At 35.8% G+C, this 15,548-nt stretch overlaps 1 protein-coding gene across 1 annotated transcript; it reads right to left on the bottom strand.

The window, feature by feature from the left end:
• Window positions 1-587: 587 nt before the first annotated feature.
• LOC106354809 (transportin-1-like) lies at window positions 588-7,060 on the bottom strand. Its single transcript, XM_048762047.1, has 29 exons — window positions 6,726-7,060; window positions 6,046-6,333; window positions 5,833-5,922; window positions 5,647-5,724; window positions 5,485-5,565; window positions 5,309-5,359; window positions 5,133-5,218; window positions 4,943-5,009; window positions 4,798-4,854; window positions 4,677-4,706; window positions 4,532-4,591; window positions 4,336-4,449; window positions 4,152-4,265; window positions 3,964-4,062; window positions 3,769-3,894; window positions 3,617-3,691; window positions 3,444-3,515; window positions 3,215-3,325; window positions 2,846-2,929; window positions 2,541-2,648; window positions 2,322-2,423; window positions 2,130-2,192; window positions 1,980-2,054; window positions 1,825-1,896; window positions 1,593-1,717; window positions 1,450-1,501; window positions 1,298-1,366; window positions 1,157-1,216; window positions 588-1,047 (listed from the first exon to the last, which is right to left on the bottom strand). The coding sequence occupies exons 1-29, from the start codon at window positions 6,906-6,908 to the stop codon at window positions 970-972; spliced, it is 2,670 nt and encodes an 889-aa protein (XP_048618004.1). The 5' UTR covers window positions 6,909-7,060; the 3' UTR covers window positions 588-969.
• Window positions 7,061-15,548: the final 8,488 nt, after the last annotated feature.

Consider the following 15,548-nt stretch of genomic DNA (forward strand, 5'->3'; position numbering starts at 1 on the left):
TTTGTGTTTACTATTTTTTTGTAAAAGTTGCTGAAAAATTATATATTTCCCTCTTTATTTACAATCACTAATTAATAATAGTTTTCTAAATATAATCAAATTAGAATATTAACTTTCTAAATTTACATTGAATATTAAATCAAACACCAACAGCTATTTTTTACTTTCCAAAATATATAATTGATATAAATGTTAATTTCTTCCTGATTTATTGCATTTTTGTTAGTTATGTAAACAAAATCAAATTTGTAATTTATATATATTGTTTAACAAATATGAAAATTAAATTAAATATAGTTATCTGATTTTTAATAAATATATGAATTTAAATTTATAGCTATTACTAAAATAAAAAAATTATGGGTCCTCTAAAATTTTGGACCATGTTCGACCGCTCCACTTGCACGTGCTAAAAGACAGCCCTGGTCCCATGCTAACCACTTTTATCCATGAGAACAACCCCAATAAAAATTAGGTACGCTGCGTTTTAAAATGTAAATGCAACTGGGAACAGTTGTAATTCGTATTTAACATAACACAAGTGATCAATAGAGCAAACCAATATCGAAAGAGAATACAGAAGAAAATACACAAAATCCAGGTCACATTCTTTTTGTTTCTTATTGTTATCCCCAGGTCCAATAGTTCACACAAGCTGGCAGCACAACGAATATTAAAACTTCCTTAGCTCTTTCGTTTCAGAAATCTTAAATCAAAACTGCTCAAACCACCACCCATACCATGTTGCCCGCCAATGAAAAAGGACGAATAATTGATGTAGAAATAGAAAGAAAGCAAAGAAGACAGGACGTAAAAGTTATCTAAAGAACCCCCACACATACACAGACTCTGTACTGTTTCTCTCTTTCTGTTGGGACTCTTTTTCCCTTCGTTAAATCTTGTAAGAAAAATGGTGTCTCAAGCTCTGTAAAATCAGATCTCTCTGATTTGAGACCAACCGGTGTACAATCAAACATATCTCGCAAGCCTTTCTTTAACAGGAGGTTCCAAAGCAGACAAACATTCCGCCCATGAGTTTCCCAGCAACTGAACCGAAAACAAGAATTCAAAGACATAAAACATTTGGCATAAATATTAAGAGCGAGGCGAGTGCTTGTGATGGTTAAAAGCTGAACTTAAATTCAGCACAGGTTACCTGTTTATAGCCGTTCAGCACTTGGGAGACTTCGTTATTGACGTCCTCGCTTCTTATTTCCTGTGAAAAAAGTTGTCAACCATCGGTCACAAGAATGAATTTAGCTACGAGAGAGTCGCATTTGGTTTTCTTTTCACTTACATGCCAGCTTGCAATGGCTTTACATATGAAAACAAGTGAGCTGACACCTCCTGATGGATTCACTTTTACCTGAAATTTATGGAGAACACTCAGTAAATATCAAACTTGACTTTACATTTTTCAAACACAGACCAAAGAGTAGAGATCAATACCACTGCACATAACCCTCTAAATGCATCTTCTTTCTCAATGTCATCACGTACCCTACAAAAAAAAGTGTATTAAGAAGTTGTTTGAAAAAGCAGTGAGGTTGAGAGTGCAAAGACTTAAAATCCAACACAAAAGGTTCACTAACGTTGACAATGCCAAGCACCATGGCTTCAAGAAATGCTCCATGTGAGGTGCGACGAGGTCTGGACGAATCCATGCTAGTCTTCCGAGGGTAATTGCACTGTTTTCAACTAGCGACTTATTGACAGCCTGTTTCACAAGAAGTAAAAATTAGGCATAGTCAACAGATACAAAAGTTTTTGATAGACTCAGAAATGGCCTAAGAGGCTCTTGAAGTTATAGGGTGCTGGAGTCACCTCTCCATGCTGAAGAATCAGGCCTAGGGAAGAGGCAACGTTGGTCACGATCGGTGAGACTTCTTGACGAACCTGAAACATTGAGTCCATATCATTCCCAGGTGTGCCTTTAACAAAAAAAACTTTCGGTAGCAAAAACAGTATTTTGGTATTACCTTGACCGCTAATTCTCCAATGGCCCAACAAGCATTATTGGCGACAGAAAGGTTTTCTCTAATGAGGTTTGCACTCTGTACAAACCATAGATATGATCAATAAAAAGAAGAAGTGAATTGGTATAGCATGAGTGAAACTTGGATACCCACCAGTTGCTGGCTTGCAATTTCAAGGAACTCAGCCATGCGGGGTTGTAGGTAGGCCGGGTATACCTGTCAGTGGTAGCCAAACGTCATTTTTAAGTTTATAACACTAATCTATATAGCAGAAACGGCGTTGAGATTATTATGTTTAATTTTATCATGGGGAACTATCTAAAATACAAAAGATATGCAGCTTACTCTTGCAAGATCACCCATAAGAGCAAAAGCACTTTGTCTGACATCAGAAGCTTCATCCATGCAACATTTGAGAAGCAGATCCCTGAGATTACTTGGTGATATCTGCAAAAGAGCGATGGATTAAGAATATATCCGGTTGATATCTGACTCGATCATATTATAACAACAACATCCATCGGTAGCTATAAGATTTATTCACTGAGTGAGTGAGGGCAGTACCAGAGACTCTATCCCACTGCCAAGCCCTTCAGAAAGTCCCGAAAGCAAATCAAGGGAACATACAATGAATTCTCTGTCGTACTGAGCTCCAGCAGAAGCAGGATCAACCTACAAACACCACAACCAAGGTTTCATCAAACAAAAACACACCCGTGTAATAGTTATGTACATGCCCCAGTGAAATATGAACTGTTACTATACTCACGCCTATGACAATTATCTAGCTGAGGCAATAAAATGTGTAAGGAAAATTGGAAAAGGTGTTGAAACCCAATGAAATTAAATTTCAAAATTATGAATGAAACCTTAGCAAGGAGTTGTAGTTGGATGATATCCATGCATCTCTGGAAAACAGGCTGAGCAAATGGAGCGAATCCGACACCTAAAGCCTGAAAGATGGAAACACAATTCGTTAGACATAACATTCTTGTCAAGATGAACTTGTCTGACGTTCACAATTGTTATCTCCTACTATTTGTGGCAATTCAGGTTCAACTAATAATATAATCGAATGCAAGAAGTTTTGGCCTTTTAGCTAACCAACAACCACACGTTGCTTTTTCAGTGTTCTTGAGACTACCAAAACCTGGGTACCTTCACTGAACTTAATTTCCCTGGTGCAACAGATTCAAGACATTACAAATATTCCTAAGGCCTTGACAAATAGCACATACCTGAGAAATAGATGTGAAGCATTCCAGCAATGGAAATAGATCTTTGTCTGAGTTTGAAAGTTGTTGCCACTTTGCGACAAGTGGAGGCATCAGGATCTCAAGATAAGCCGGCTGCAGAAGGAAGAATATAAAGCAGGCATGAAAATTTATACGAGCACCAAGATATGGAATACAATAATAATAGTCAAGGAGCTAACAGCTTAGCCTTGGGCAAACCCAATCGTTATACCTTGTTTAACTCTTCTCTAACCGAATCTGCCAGTGTTCCAATAGCATCATATACAATTCTTAAGTTCCTCCTCTGGGATATGAAAACTGTATGTTAGGTAGACGTATAGAAACAGTTGTTTGAAGTTGATAATAGCCGCTACAGAGATTTATTATGGCAAAGGATTTAACAACCTGATACTTTCCAAAAGCGCACATTAGATGCTGCAGTATTACTTGCAGGTGTGGGACCAACTCTTCAGCAGCATCCTACATGGTCATAGAAAATAATTCACATGGTAAACCAACATCCACATATAATATCACAAACCAAGGCCAATAGGTACCTCTTCAACAGTTGCAAAAGCTGAACAGGCAGCCTCCTGGACCCGCTTGTTCGAATCCAAGAGTCTACGGAGAAGACCCATAAGAACTTTCTCAAACTGCTCATAGCCCTTTGGATTGCCAATTTCCTAGAAAAGAAAAAGCAGTGAGTCATCTTAAGACCGTTTGAAGCACCAAATCTCATGTCCAAATCATACCTGGATAAGATACTTTCCAAATCGAGAAAGCGTCCAGCAAGATATGCTTCTTATGAGAGGGAATTTATCATCTAAAAGCGGAAGAAGAAATGCTACGATCTGCAGATAGCACTAGCATGTTAAAGTACTTGAACTGGGTGGAGAAAAATCAAATATATGAGATGATTTAAAATTAAAAACGAACTTGCCTTGGACAAGAGAGGGTAGAGACCATTAAAGCAGCCTTCAGCAATAGCCCCAAGGGTCAAAACAGCAGCTTCCCTTTCTTTCCAGGCCTCATCACCAGAAGCTGATAATTTTGCCTGCCGTTTGGAAGAACAGGGTTTTAGTTTATTGTATCTATTTCGAAAGACCGATATGAATAACATTTACCTGAATAAGGGGCATGAGTGCTGGAAGGATTTCATCTCCAAATACATTAGAGAGAACGTCAATAGCTGCTGCACTGCACTTTCTTAAATTCCACACGTTAAACGAGTCATCATCCTGTACCCAGAGATAATCATTAAAGAGGGATCTATAGATTAATTTTAGTATCAAATGGTACTAAAAGAAGTAGATCACGTACATCGTCATCAAAATCCTCTGATCCATGAAGTCTTGATGTATGAAAACGAGGTTTCAAATCCTGTCGGAGAAGCGAAATGAATGAACACTAAAATATTTTTTTATAAGAAAAAAAAAATCAAAGTCACGAGAACAAACAACTGCACCTGATCTCTGTCTGGTTGAGACTCATCTTCCTGCAAAAGTGAACAGTTTACATATGATACATGATGGAGAAGTATATACTGAGAAAGGTGAAGAAACATATAATATCAACAGAAAAACAACCTCGGCATCCAAAAGCGACTCATCGTCATCTGCATAAGCCATGTTTGAGAGCAACACCTAAAACAGATATATTTTACGAAAAATTCAAATTACACCATTAAGTACCCAAAAATATACTGAAGAAAAGGAGAAAGTATCTCTATACTGGAATTAGGCGTGGCAGAAACTCTTTCAAGTTCTCTGTAGGTAGCTGAGCATCACAGTATGCAGACCTGCCAAATAACAATAAAATGAGGACAGGGATGGAAAAAACAGGCCAGGAAGGAATGAAACTGCAGAACATACAAAAACACGTGTAAAACCATCATATATAGAACAAGAGAATAACATTTTACCAAAATTCACATGCTTCTAAAGCCACTTCTTCATCAGGGTCTTTGTTAACTTGTAGCATGTACTCCATTACATTCCTGAGATGTGGCTGAAATAGACATTAAGAGAAGATGCGAAATTTAAGATGCAGGGTGGACGAATAGCTCTAACAAAATATAAGAAGTACAATGAGAAATACCTCTATTGACGAGGGGAGGACTTCCGTCAGATGCACAAATGCTGCGCAGACCTTTTTAACCACAGAAGAAGAGAAATTATACATTAGCCAAAGAACTTTAAAATGAGATAAGAATCTGATTCAACCATGTGTAATCTAAAGCAAACAATCAACAAAAGCTTAAGTAAGTCACGTACTAATTTTCTGACTTCTGCTACAGGATCATCGGCGAGGACAAACAACCCCTGAAGGTACTTATCCATTGAATTGTACAAAGCCTGCAAAACATAGATTGTTACAATTCAAAGTCTTTTATAACAATATAAAAAAGGATTACAAATAGTCTTCTCAGTACTTACAGCAGGCATTATGATGACATATTGGTTCACACAACCCAGGGCAAGCTTCCTCAGTGAAGCATGAGGCGACTGGAAAAACTGCTCAAACAAAAGAATGGTAATCAATCTTACAGCAACCAAACCAACAGTAAGAAAAGAAATCAAACTAGAACCAAGCAAGTGCTACAACCAATATGAGATGATCACCTGATATAGCCTAGGCAGGAAAATGTTGATAGGGCGTTCTGCTAAACCAGGCACTTCTGAATCCAATACTTGTGGGATATCCTCACAAATCTGATCAATAAAGACATGTAAATATTACAAACAAAACTCTGAAAACATTCAAACACAGACAATAGTGTTGGTTGAACGAAAAAGAAACAGAAACAGAAAAGAAAACTGGAAGCTGCAACATACCTTTGACAATGCATCCATTGCACCATCCATGTGATTCAGATCATTACTGTCTAAACAACTTACAAGAGCTGGCAAAAGCTCGAGCCATCCAGAAACCCCCTCTATATTGACAACTTCACTGATGATGGTTCCAACAGTTGTCCGAATATGTCTGTCCACAGCTCCAAGACAAGGCAGCAGCTCTGACTTGATGTATTTTTGGTTTTCTTGAGCCATAGACATCCATACACGCTTCAAATTGTTTTTGAGCAGCAATCCAGCAGCTTGACGAATCCCTATGGCCTTACCCTGATGCATCATACAAATACACATATGCTCAGAATTACAAATGCAAAGCAAATCAGTTCTCAAGATAAGACACAACTCACATTTCTCTACAGAACATCCGAGTACAAGTAAAGTCAATTGGGAAACAGAGAAAAAATAAAACAATCGAATAAACAAAACACCGAAACTCAAAGTTCTGGTCTGAAGAAACTAAAGCAATCCACTAGGGCACAGAGAGAACACCGAAACTCAAAGTTCTGGTCTTGAGAAACAAACTACAATGAAAACGCAGGATCAAGTAAAGATGAGTGAGCAACAAACAGATTCAACGATCCGAACTTTAAGGACCAATCGTCTCCGGACAAGTAGATTGAGACAATAACAGACAGAGAGCTGAGAGAGAGTAGAGAAACCTCAGCGCGGACGAGGATGAAGACGAGATAGTTGTTGAAATCGGGGAACTGGGAGAAGTGCTCGAGCTGCTTCCAAATCTGAGACTTGTCAACGGCGGAGGAAGGAGAAATCTGTTGTTCGAGAAGAGTGAAGATCTCGGCGAGGCCGTCGTCTCGGGGCTGCCAGACCGTCGTCGCCGCCATGATTGGTGTGGCAAAAAAAAAAAAAAGAAGGTAAGGTGACGTTTCGGTCGTGTGAGAAGGGGCAGGCAGAGAAGAATATGATTCGTTGGACACAAAAAAGCACAGCAAAGCTTTGAAAAGAGAGGAGACTCGAGAGAAAGACCCTGCCCCCCCTGACTCAGTTGGGTTTTAAATTCTTTAAAAAGGTTCTCTATGGGCTTTTTATGAGTTCGTCCATTTCTTTTCTTTTCACAAGAAATGGAACCAATATTTCCGTTCACCTTTCGCCCTACGGTGAACCGTCTAATTCACCTAACCTCTTACTACCAATAAAAATGCAATATCTAACGATACTAAAAGTTGGATATACATAAAAGAGAAGCTGTCCACGTCGTCTCAAAAAATCGACCAATCATGTTCTTAAAAATGGTCATGTCATACCGTTGTTTCTCAACACAGAATAATAGCAGACCAATTCATATGGGCCGACAATATTTGGTTGTGGTCCGTTTTAAATCAGTCCAATTCTTATTCCAAATACAATGGTCTTCGAAACGTGTGATCCTTCCACTTCGCCTCATCTTTTCCGATTTCTGCAGATTGCAGTTTATTTTCGTCGAAGGTTACAGCAAAGACGATCAATAGATCTTATCTCACATCCCAATTTCATTTTATTTTGATCGTCTCTCGCCGTTACACATCCTAATCTACATCTCTGGAGAAACCGATGGCTGATACATCTCAAGATCTCACTTTTACGGCGTTTCGTTTAATAAAATGTTGTAGTTCTCGCCTCTACACCCTTCAAACTTGAGGCGAAATGGTATCTCAAATGCATGGTATTCATTTGAGACATCTTTTTCCCACTGATATGGCGTCTTCTTCGAGCGGGAAGAGGGCTTCGCGTCATCTTCACTGAGAAGGGATATGACGGAGGAGAAAGATGAAAAGATAGTCCCAAATCTGGTAATAATCTTTTCTCAATCTCCCTTATTGATCGTTTTCCAGTTTTCGTAGGAATACAATTGCTTTTGCATATTAGTTAGAAATTGACATTGATGATTTGCTTTAGTAATTCAACATAAAGTGTAAAGATTAGTTTATTTATCATTTCTCGATATTGAAGGGATTAACTTCATCTCGGCTTAAATATTTTCTTCTGCTATGACTGGACCTTTGATTTTTTTATATTCATGTTAAAGACAAATCTTACATTGCTTTCCACGATTAAGAGTGCGGAGTTCCTGTCCATGATGACAAGTATGTGGTCAACTCTCTTTTGCCTAGCCTGCTAAAAGATGCTCTTTGTGGATTATAAACACTCTTATTTCTTAAATTCAGTTTCGAGTTATTAAGCATGTTTGTGCCCTTGCGTAAAGACTCTCTTTCCTAAAGAAAAATCTTAAGGTAACTAGAATCAAACTCTTATGGCAACATCTTCTTCTTACGACCTTGAATCTCAAGTGCTTTTGCTTTGTTTGAACATGGGAGTTTTCCTAGACTTTGATCCAATAGCAACATCTGAACTAACAAATAGACAACATCCCCTGAGATTGCAACCCCATCATTACTATTTACGTGGGAAAACCAAATTGGCAAGGTAACTTAATACTTATAATCATGATCATTGTTTGAGTAAATTTAGCTTTTGCTACTTAGTTTGTTTTACAGTTAAAATCCTAACATTTTGGTTTCGATCAGAAACATTTACAAAGAATTCTACATCATTCCTTAATTGTTCCGCTTAGCTCAGGTACTATACTAAATTCATAATTTTTCATCTTTTTGAAATAAGCAATGTTTGAATCCTTTCAAAATGTTAGACACTCTTCTTTTTTTTTTTTTTTTGCAGTGGACGTTGGTTGAGGATAATGAAATCAATGAAAGGCCAAATGAACTGAAGTATCTATCCACCATGTTAGTGGTTGCAGCTAGAACAAAATTCGAAGAAATGGACTTACTGGCTTATGGTTTTGGTGGCTGTAACCATTTCGAGCCTCGCAATAGTGTTCACTATTTATTGGGACATTTTCAAGGATTGGGGTCTCATGAACTGCAATTACAACAATTACAAGGAGGAGCATGGGATGATGAGTATGAAAATGATGACGATGATTATGCTGAGAAGTGGAGGAGGAGAGGAAATGATGGAAACGGGTCGGTCACTGGGTCATTTTGGTCGGGTAGTGAAAGATCCAAATTCTGGAAACGAGATTGATGTTAGTGAACTTCGAGAGGAGAAAAATCTTTCTCCTGCTAAGAAGAAACATTACTGTAGACATACAAATTCTCAGATCCAAGCAAATGGAAGTGTAAGTTTAGTTTCTTTTTTTTCATTTTGATTTTATCCTCTCTATGTGTTACTCATATATCAACTTCATTTTTCTGCTTCATCATTCCAATCCGAAAAGCATGAATGTGTAGATATGGGGGAAAAGAATAATATCTCGGAATGGATGGTTTCTTTTCCATGTAGTCATAACACCGAAAGTTGTTAAAGACTATAAACTGGTATGTTTCGTTAAATCTGTAGCTTTATGAAATAAGATCTCTTTAATCACAGTACTCTACGCACAATATTATTGTTTATAACAAAGACTGGTTATAGATATCGTAACGTTGAAAATCTTCTTTTAGGATGTTACATAGAGTTGTGTGTAAATGAATTATCGTAACGTTGAAACTCTTTAGCTTTGCCGAGTACATAGAGTTTTCAGTTATTCACATACAACTGAACATATATTCATTGGTCATCTTCCTTCTACGGAGTATGGCCCTGTTCGGCGGTGATGCAAGGCAGAGTTGCAATGGTAAAGTCGTGACGTCTCACTTCTTTTTTCAGGCCTTGAGTGGACAAGTGTGTACACACCTTTGCTTTAACACAAGCTTTAACTGCAGTTTTTCGAAAAGAAAAGCTTCAGCTTTCAAACGCTTACCTGAATCAACTGGTTAGGATGATTGTCTGTCTAATTGTGGAAACAGACATAATTTATCATAGGTTCTTACTTTAGGACATTATGATAATACAGGTTTAAAGAACGATTCGTGTTTGGTTACATAGATGTTAATCTAATCCTTTGTGTCATGGATATACTCATCTAGCTTTTGTGCACTCATATAGTTGCATCAAAATCAGAAACTGAGAGTTGGAAGAACAGTTTGAAAGAATCAGAAAGACTGCAACAAATAGCAAAGAAGCAAATATGTAATTGTTGTTAATTTGATTTAGGCCAAGGCAACTATTATAGATGTGATGTTCAGAGTTCTGCAAGTTTTATTTTTCACAGTAGGTTTTACGAGGATGATTTTTTAGAATAAAAATGAAATTCAATAACAAAATTTAAATTAACAAATAAAATAATATAAAACAATTAATATCTGGAAACTCAACCTAAAAATTTTAATTTCCAAAATTGTATAACTAGGAACAAAAAGAACATAAATTATATCTTACCAAAGTAGAAAATCCAAATATCTTGAAAAATAAAATTAAAAAAAAAAACTAAAAAATCATAAATTTGGAAAAAATGTAACATTTTCTTTACACAGTTTTTAACAACAGTATAAAAAGTTAAAATTACATGTTCCAAGATTAATGTTCATTTTTTAAATGTTAACAGTTATTATTTTCATTATAATTTCTACACATATGTCATATATCTCAAACATGTTGTAAATATTTTTATTTTCATAAATTGGTTATTTATCAGTGTAAGTATTTAATTTTATTTAAATTTTATCATTTTAATAAATTATTTTACTTATTTTTTCATAATTTACGAAACATATGTTATATTTTTATAGAAAATAAAAAAACTAAACAAAAACAAATTTTAAATATATTTTTCTAATACTAAATTTAATTAATTAGTAACTTGAAAATTATTAACCAATTCTAATGATATTTTAAAATTTATTAATATACTAATTTAAAAATATTTATATTCATGACTAATATTTATTTTTAAAACAGAAATAAACTTAGTGATAAATATTATTATTTGCATGTATGTCACATCATTTAAATATTTAATTATAATAATTATAATATATATATATATTTATTTATTGGAAATACAAATGAAATATTAGTTATTACTTGTGTAATTCAAATATATTTATAATAAATTTAAAATTTTATTTAAATATATTTTATTATAAACCAAAAAATCAGCATATACAATAATTAATGAATTTAGGTATATTTATATTAAATTTAAAATTTTATTCTAAGAGAGAATGACTAAACGTTTTTGATCCAAACTTATTGGTAAATATTTTTTTAATATTTGATACACAAACTAATTTTTTAGAGAAAATAAAAATATCTAATATAAATATATACATATATATATATATATATATCCTTTTTATCCTTTTTAATTAGATCATCTAAGCAAGTAACGTACCAAAAAATGAATCATAAGCACATGATTTCTCAAAAATAACCAAGACTTTAGGTAATTATCTATACAAAATTAAAAATCAGCTGGGTATATGACTTCATTCATCGTCAAGTGCATATGCCTCTGGTTACATATTAGTTTAAAAATTGAGTTGGTGATAATGAAAGATACTACTAAGCTACTGCAAAATATTTTTTTACTTCAAATAATGTGAAAATACTTTTTTTGAAGTGTGAAAAATACTTAGAACACAGATTTTGGTCTAAAACAATGTCATAATTAAAGTTTAGGATATCAGGTACAAAACAACGTTAATAAACATCTTTTAGCGTTCAAATAATCGGCATGCAGCAGTTAAGAACCTTTTAATAAACTATTTTTCTGAATGTCTAAGTAGATTTTATAAAAGTTATTCTATAAAAATTAATCCGATCCGATTTTTAGAATATTGTTTTCCAAAAATTAAAGTTGGTTCAAAGACACAATACATAATCTTTCAATTCTATGCAGTTTCACATACTTAAAAAAATATTTTTTATAAGTTTACAAAAAGAAATATTCTTAAATTTATACTTAAAACATAAATTCAAAATACATAATCCGCGCGTAGCGCGTTGAAAAGATCTAGTAGATTAATAAAAAGTATTAGAATTACAAAATAGCCGAGAAAAAAAAATTGTCAATGTTAACCCTAAATCCAAACTCTTGAACTCTAGATCGTAGTCCTGAACCTAAACCTTAAATCTAAATCTTAGATCCTACACTTTAAAATAATGATGTTGACGTTAACCCTAACACTACAAGAAAACACAGTTTTAGCAAGGAAATTTAACGATGAAAACTAATCCTCGTGAAATTACGTTGACTTAACGATGAAATTGCGAGGAAATAAAGTTTCCTCGTAACGGCCTTGTAAAATACCGAGTAATGCGTTTCCTCATAAAATCGTCGTAAGTTGACGTGGTTTTTCCGAGAAAAATGTGTTTCGTCGCAAATTCGTCGTAAAATTAGCATGATTTTTACGAGGAAATAACTTACGAGGAAAGAACGAGAAATCCACCAACTTAACACGTTTTTTTTGCCACCAACCTAATATTTCGTCGTAAATTCGTAGCAAAATTCAACTACCAGATTCGAAAATTTTCTATAAATATGGAGGTTTGAACATAATTTTAAGCACACCAACAAGAAAAAAAAACGTGAAAAAAATGTCGGGCTTGGGAAATATTTTCGAGTTGCGGAGGTGGATGTATATGCATAGAGATGCTAACGGGAGAGTGACGAAAGAATATCTTGCTGGGTTGGAGCGTTTTATGCATCAAGCAGATTCTACACCGCTCGCCCAAGAAAGCGGTAAAATATTCTGTCCTTGTAGAAAATGTAACAATTCAAAGTTGGCAAATCGTGAAAATGTTTGGAAGCATTTAGTAAATAGAGGTTTCACGCCAAATTATTATATCTGGTTTCAACATGGAGAAGGTTATAGTTATGATCAGAATGAAGCTAGTAGTAGTAATAGCAACTTTCAAGAAGAACCGGTTGATCATCAATTGCATAATGCACATAGTTACCATCAGGAGGATCAGGCAATGGTAGATTATGATAGGGTTCATGATATGGTAACTGATGCATTCGTAGCTCATGATGATGAAGATGAAGAACCTAACATAGATTCAAAAAAGTTTTATGAAATGTTAGATGCGGCAAATCAACCACTTTACAGTGGTTGTAGAGAAGGTCTCTCTAAATTGTCATTGGCTGCTAGAATGATGAATATTAAAACTGATCACAATCTACCTGAAAGTTGCATGAACGAATGGGCAGATTTATTTAAAGAGTATTTGCCGGAAGACAATGAGTCTGCTGATTCTTATTATGAGATTCAGAAACTGGTTTATAGTCTTGGGTTGCCTTCGGAGATGATAGATGTTTGCATCGACAACTGCATGATCTACTGGGGAGATGATGAGAAGTTGGAAGAATGTCGATTCTGCAAGAAACCACGATTCAAGCCGCAAGGAAGGGGACGTAATAGGGTACCGTACCAAAGGATGTGGTACCTACCAATTACAGATAGATTGAAAAGATTGTACCAATCGGAGCAGACTGCTGGAAAGATGAGGTGGCATGCCGAGCATACTCAGACGGATGGTGAGATGACTCATCCATCAGATGCAAGAGCCTGGAAACATTTTAACAAAGTACATCCGAATTTCGCTAGCAATAGCCGGAATGTGTACCTCGGATTATGCACAGATGGATTTAGTCCATTTGGAATGTCAGGGAGACAATATTCATTGTGGCCAGTCTTTCTTACGCCATACAACCTGCCACCGGAGATGTGCATGCAACGGGAGTTTTTATTCTTGACCATATTAATACCCGGTCCGAAGCATCCAAAAAGGTCACTTGATGTTTTCCTACAACCACTGATAAAAGAGTTGAAGGATTTGTGGTCAACAGGGGTGAGGACGTATGACTGCTCAACGAAGAAGAATTTTACGATGCGAGCTATGCTTTTGTGGACCATAAGTGACTTTCCTGCCTATGGGATGTTGTCTGGATGGACTACACATGGGAGATTAGCTTGTCCATATTGTAATGGAACGACAGATGCATTTCAACTGAAGAATGGTAGAAAGACAAGTTGGTTCGATTGTCACCGTCGATTTCTTCCAGTTGGCCATCCGTACCGAAGAAACAAGAATTTGTTTAGGCACAAAAAGGTTGTGAGAGACACTCCTCCTCCATATCTAACTGGAGAACAAATTGAAGCGCAAATCGACTACTACGGAGCTAACGAAACAGTTCGCTGGGGTGGTAATTGGCATGTCCCTCGTAATATGCCTGATTCTTACGGTGTTCATCACAACTGGCACAAGAAGAGTATATTTTGGGAGTTACCATATTGGAAGGATCTTCTTCTGCGCCACAACCTTGATGTGATGCATATAGAGAAGAATTTCTTTGAGAACATCATGAATACAATATTGAATGTCCCAGGGAAGACAAAAGACAACATAAAATCGAGGTTGGACTTGCCGGATATTTGCTCAAGAAGTGAGTTACATATAAAAAGCAATGGCCAAGTTCCCGTTCCAATTTTTAGATTGTCTTCAGAAAAAAAGTCGGTTTTGTTCAATTGGGTGGCATCAGAAGTGAAGTTCCCTGATGGGTATGTTTCAAATCTTTCAAGATGTGTTGAAAAGGGTCAAAAGTTCTCCGGGATGAAGAGTCATGATTGTCATGTCTTTATGCAACGACTTCTGCCATTTGCATTTGCGGAGCTACTTCCAACAAACGTACATGAAGCACTTGCAGGTAGTTTACAATAGGACAATAATATTAAATTGGTTTAGTTTACAATAATAGTATTTGACTAACAATGTGTTTAATTGTTTTTGGAATAGGCATTGGAGCATTTTTCAGGGATTTGAGCACACGCACTCTTAAAGAAGAAGTCGTAGAACAGCTTCAGGAGAACATTCCTATCTTATTGTGCAACTTGGAGAAGATATTTCCTCCAGGCTTTTTTGACGTGATGGAGCATCTAGCTATCCACCTCCCATATGAGGCATTGCTTCGTGGACCGGTACATTACGGATGGATGTATCAGTACGAGCGAGCCATGAAATATTTGAAGGGAAAAGCAAAGAACCTCGCCAAAGTTGAAGGTTCTATAATTGCTGGAAGTTTGACAGAAGAAGTTTCTCACTTCACATCGTACTACTTTGCGTCAAAAGTACGTACCCGAAGAAGAGCTCCAAGAAGATATGATGATGGTGGCGTTGCGCCCACATATGCAGTTGTTGGTGTTCCAGAAATCTTTAGCCAGATTGGACGACTTGGTGGGAAATCAAAACAGGTTTGGTGGTCGAGTGAAGAAGACGCTCATAGTGCACACACCTATATTCTACTCAATTGCGAGGATCCATTGATGCGTTATTTTGAAAGGTAACTTAAATTGAGTATACATTATATAATTGAGAGAGATTAATTCATGTAAAATGTGATTTTACAGCATTTTGTTTCACAAGTCGAAGAAACATTTCCTGGTATATCCACAAGTGACGTAGACAAAAGAAAAGATCAACACTTTGTTAAGTGGTTGAAGAATCAGGTATTAATCAAATACTTTTAAAATTTTCATACATGAATGATTTGTATTTCAACGTTCTTTTTATTTTTAAATAGGTTGATTATGACGACGATGCAGATTATCCTAAGTGGTTACACGAAGTAATTCAATCTCCAC

The sequence above is a fragment of the Brassica napus genome, chromosome C7 (genome assembly GCF_020379485.1).
Source record: "Brassica napus cultivar Da-Ae chromosome C7, Da-Ae, whole genome shotgun sequence".
NCBI classification, from domain to species: domain Eukaryota; kingdom Viridiplantae; phylum Streptophyta; class Magnoliopsida; order Brassicales; family Brassicaceae; genus Brassica; species Brassica napus.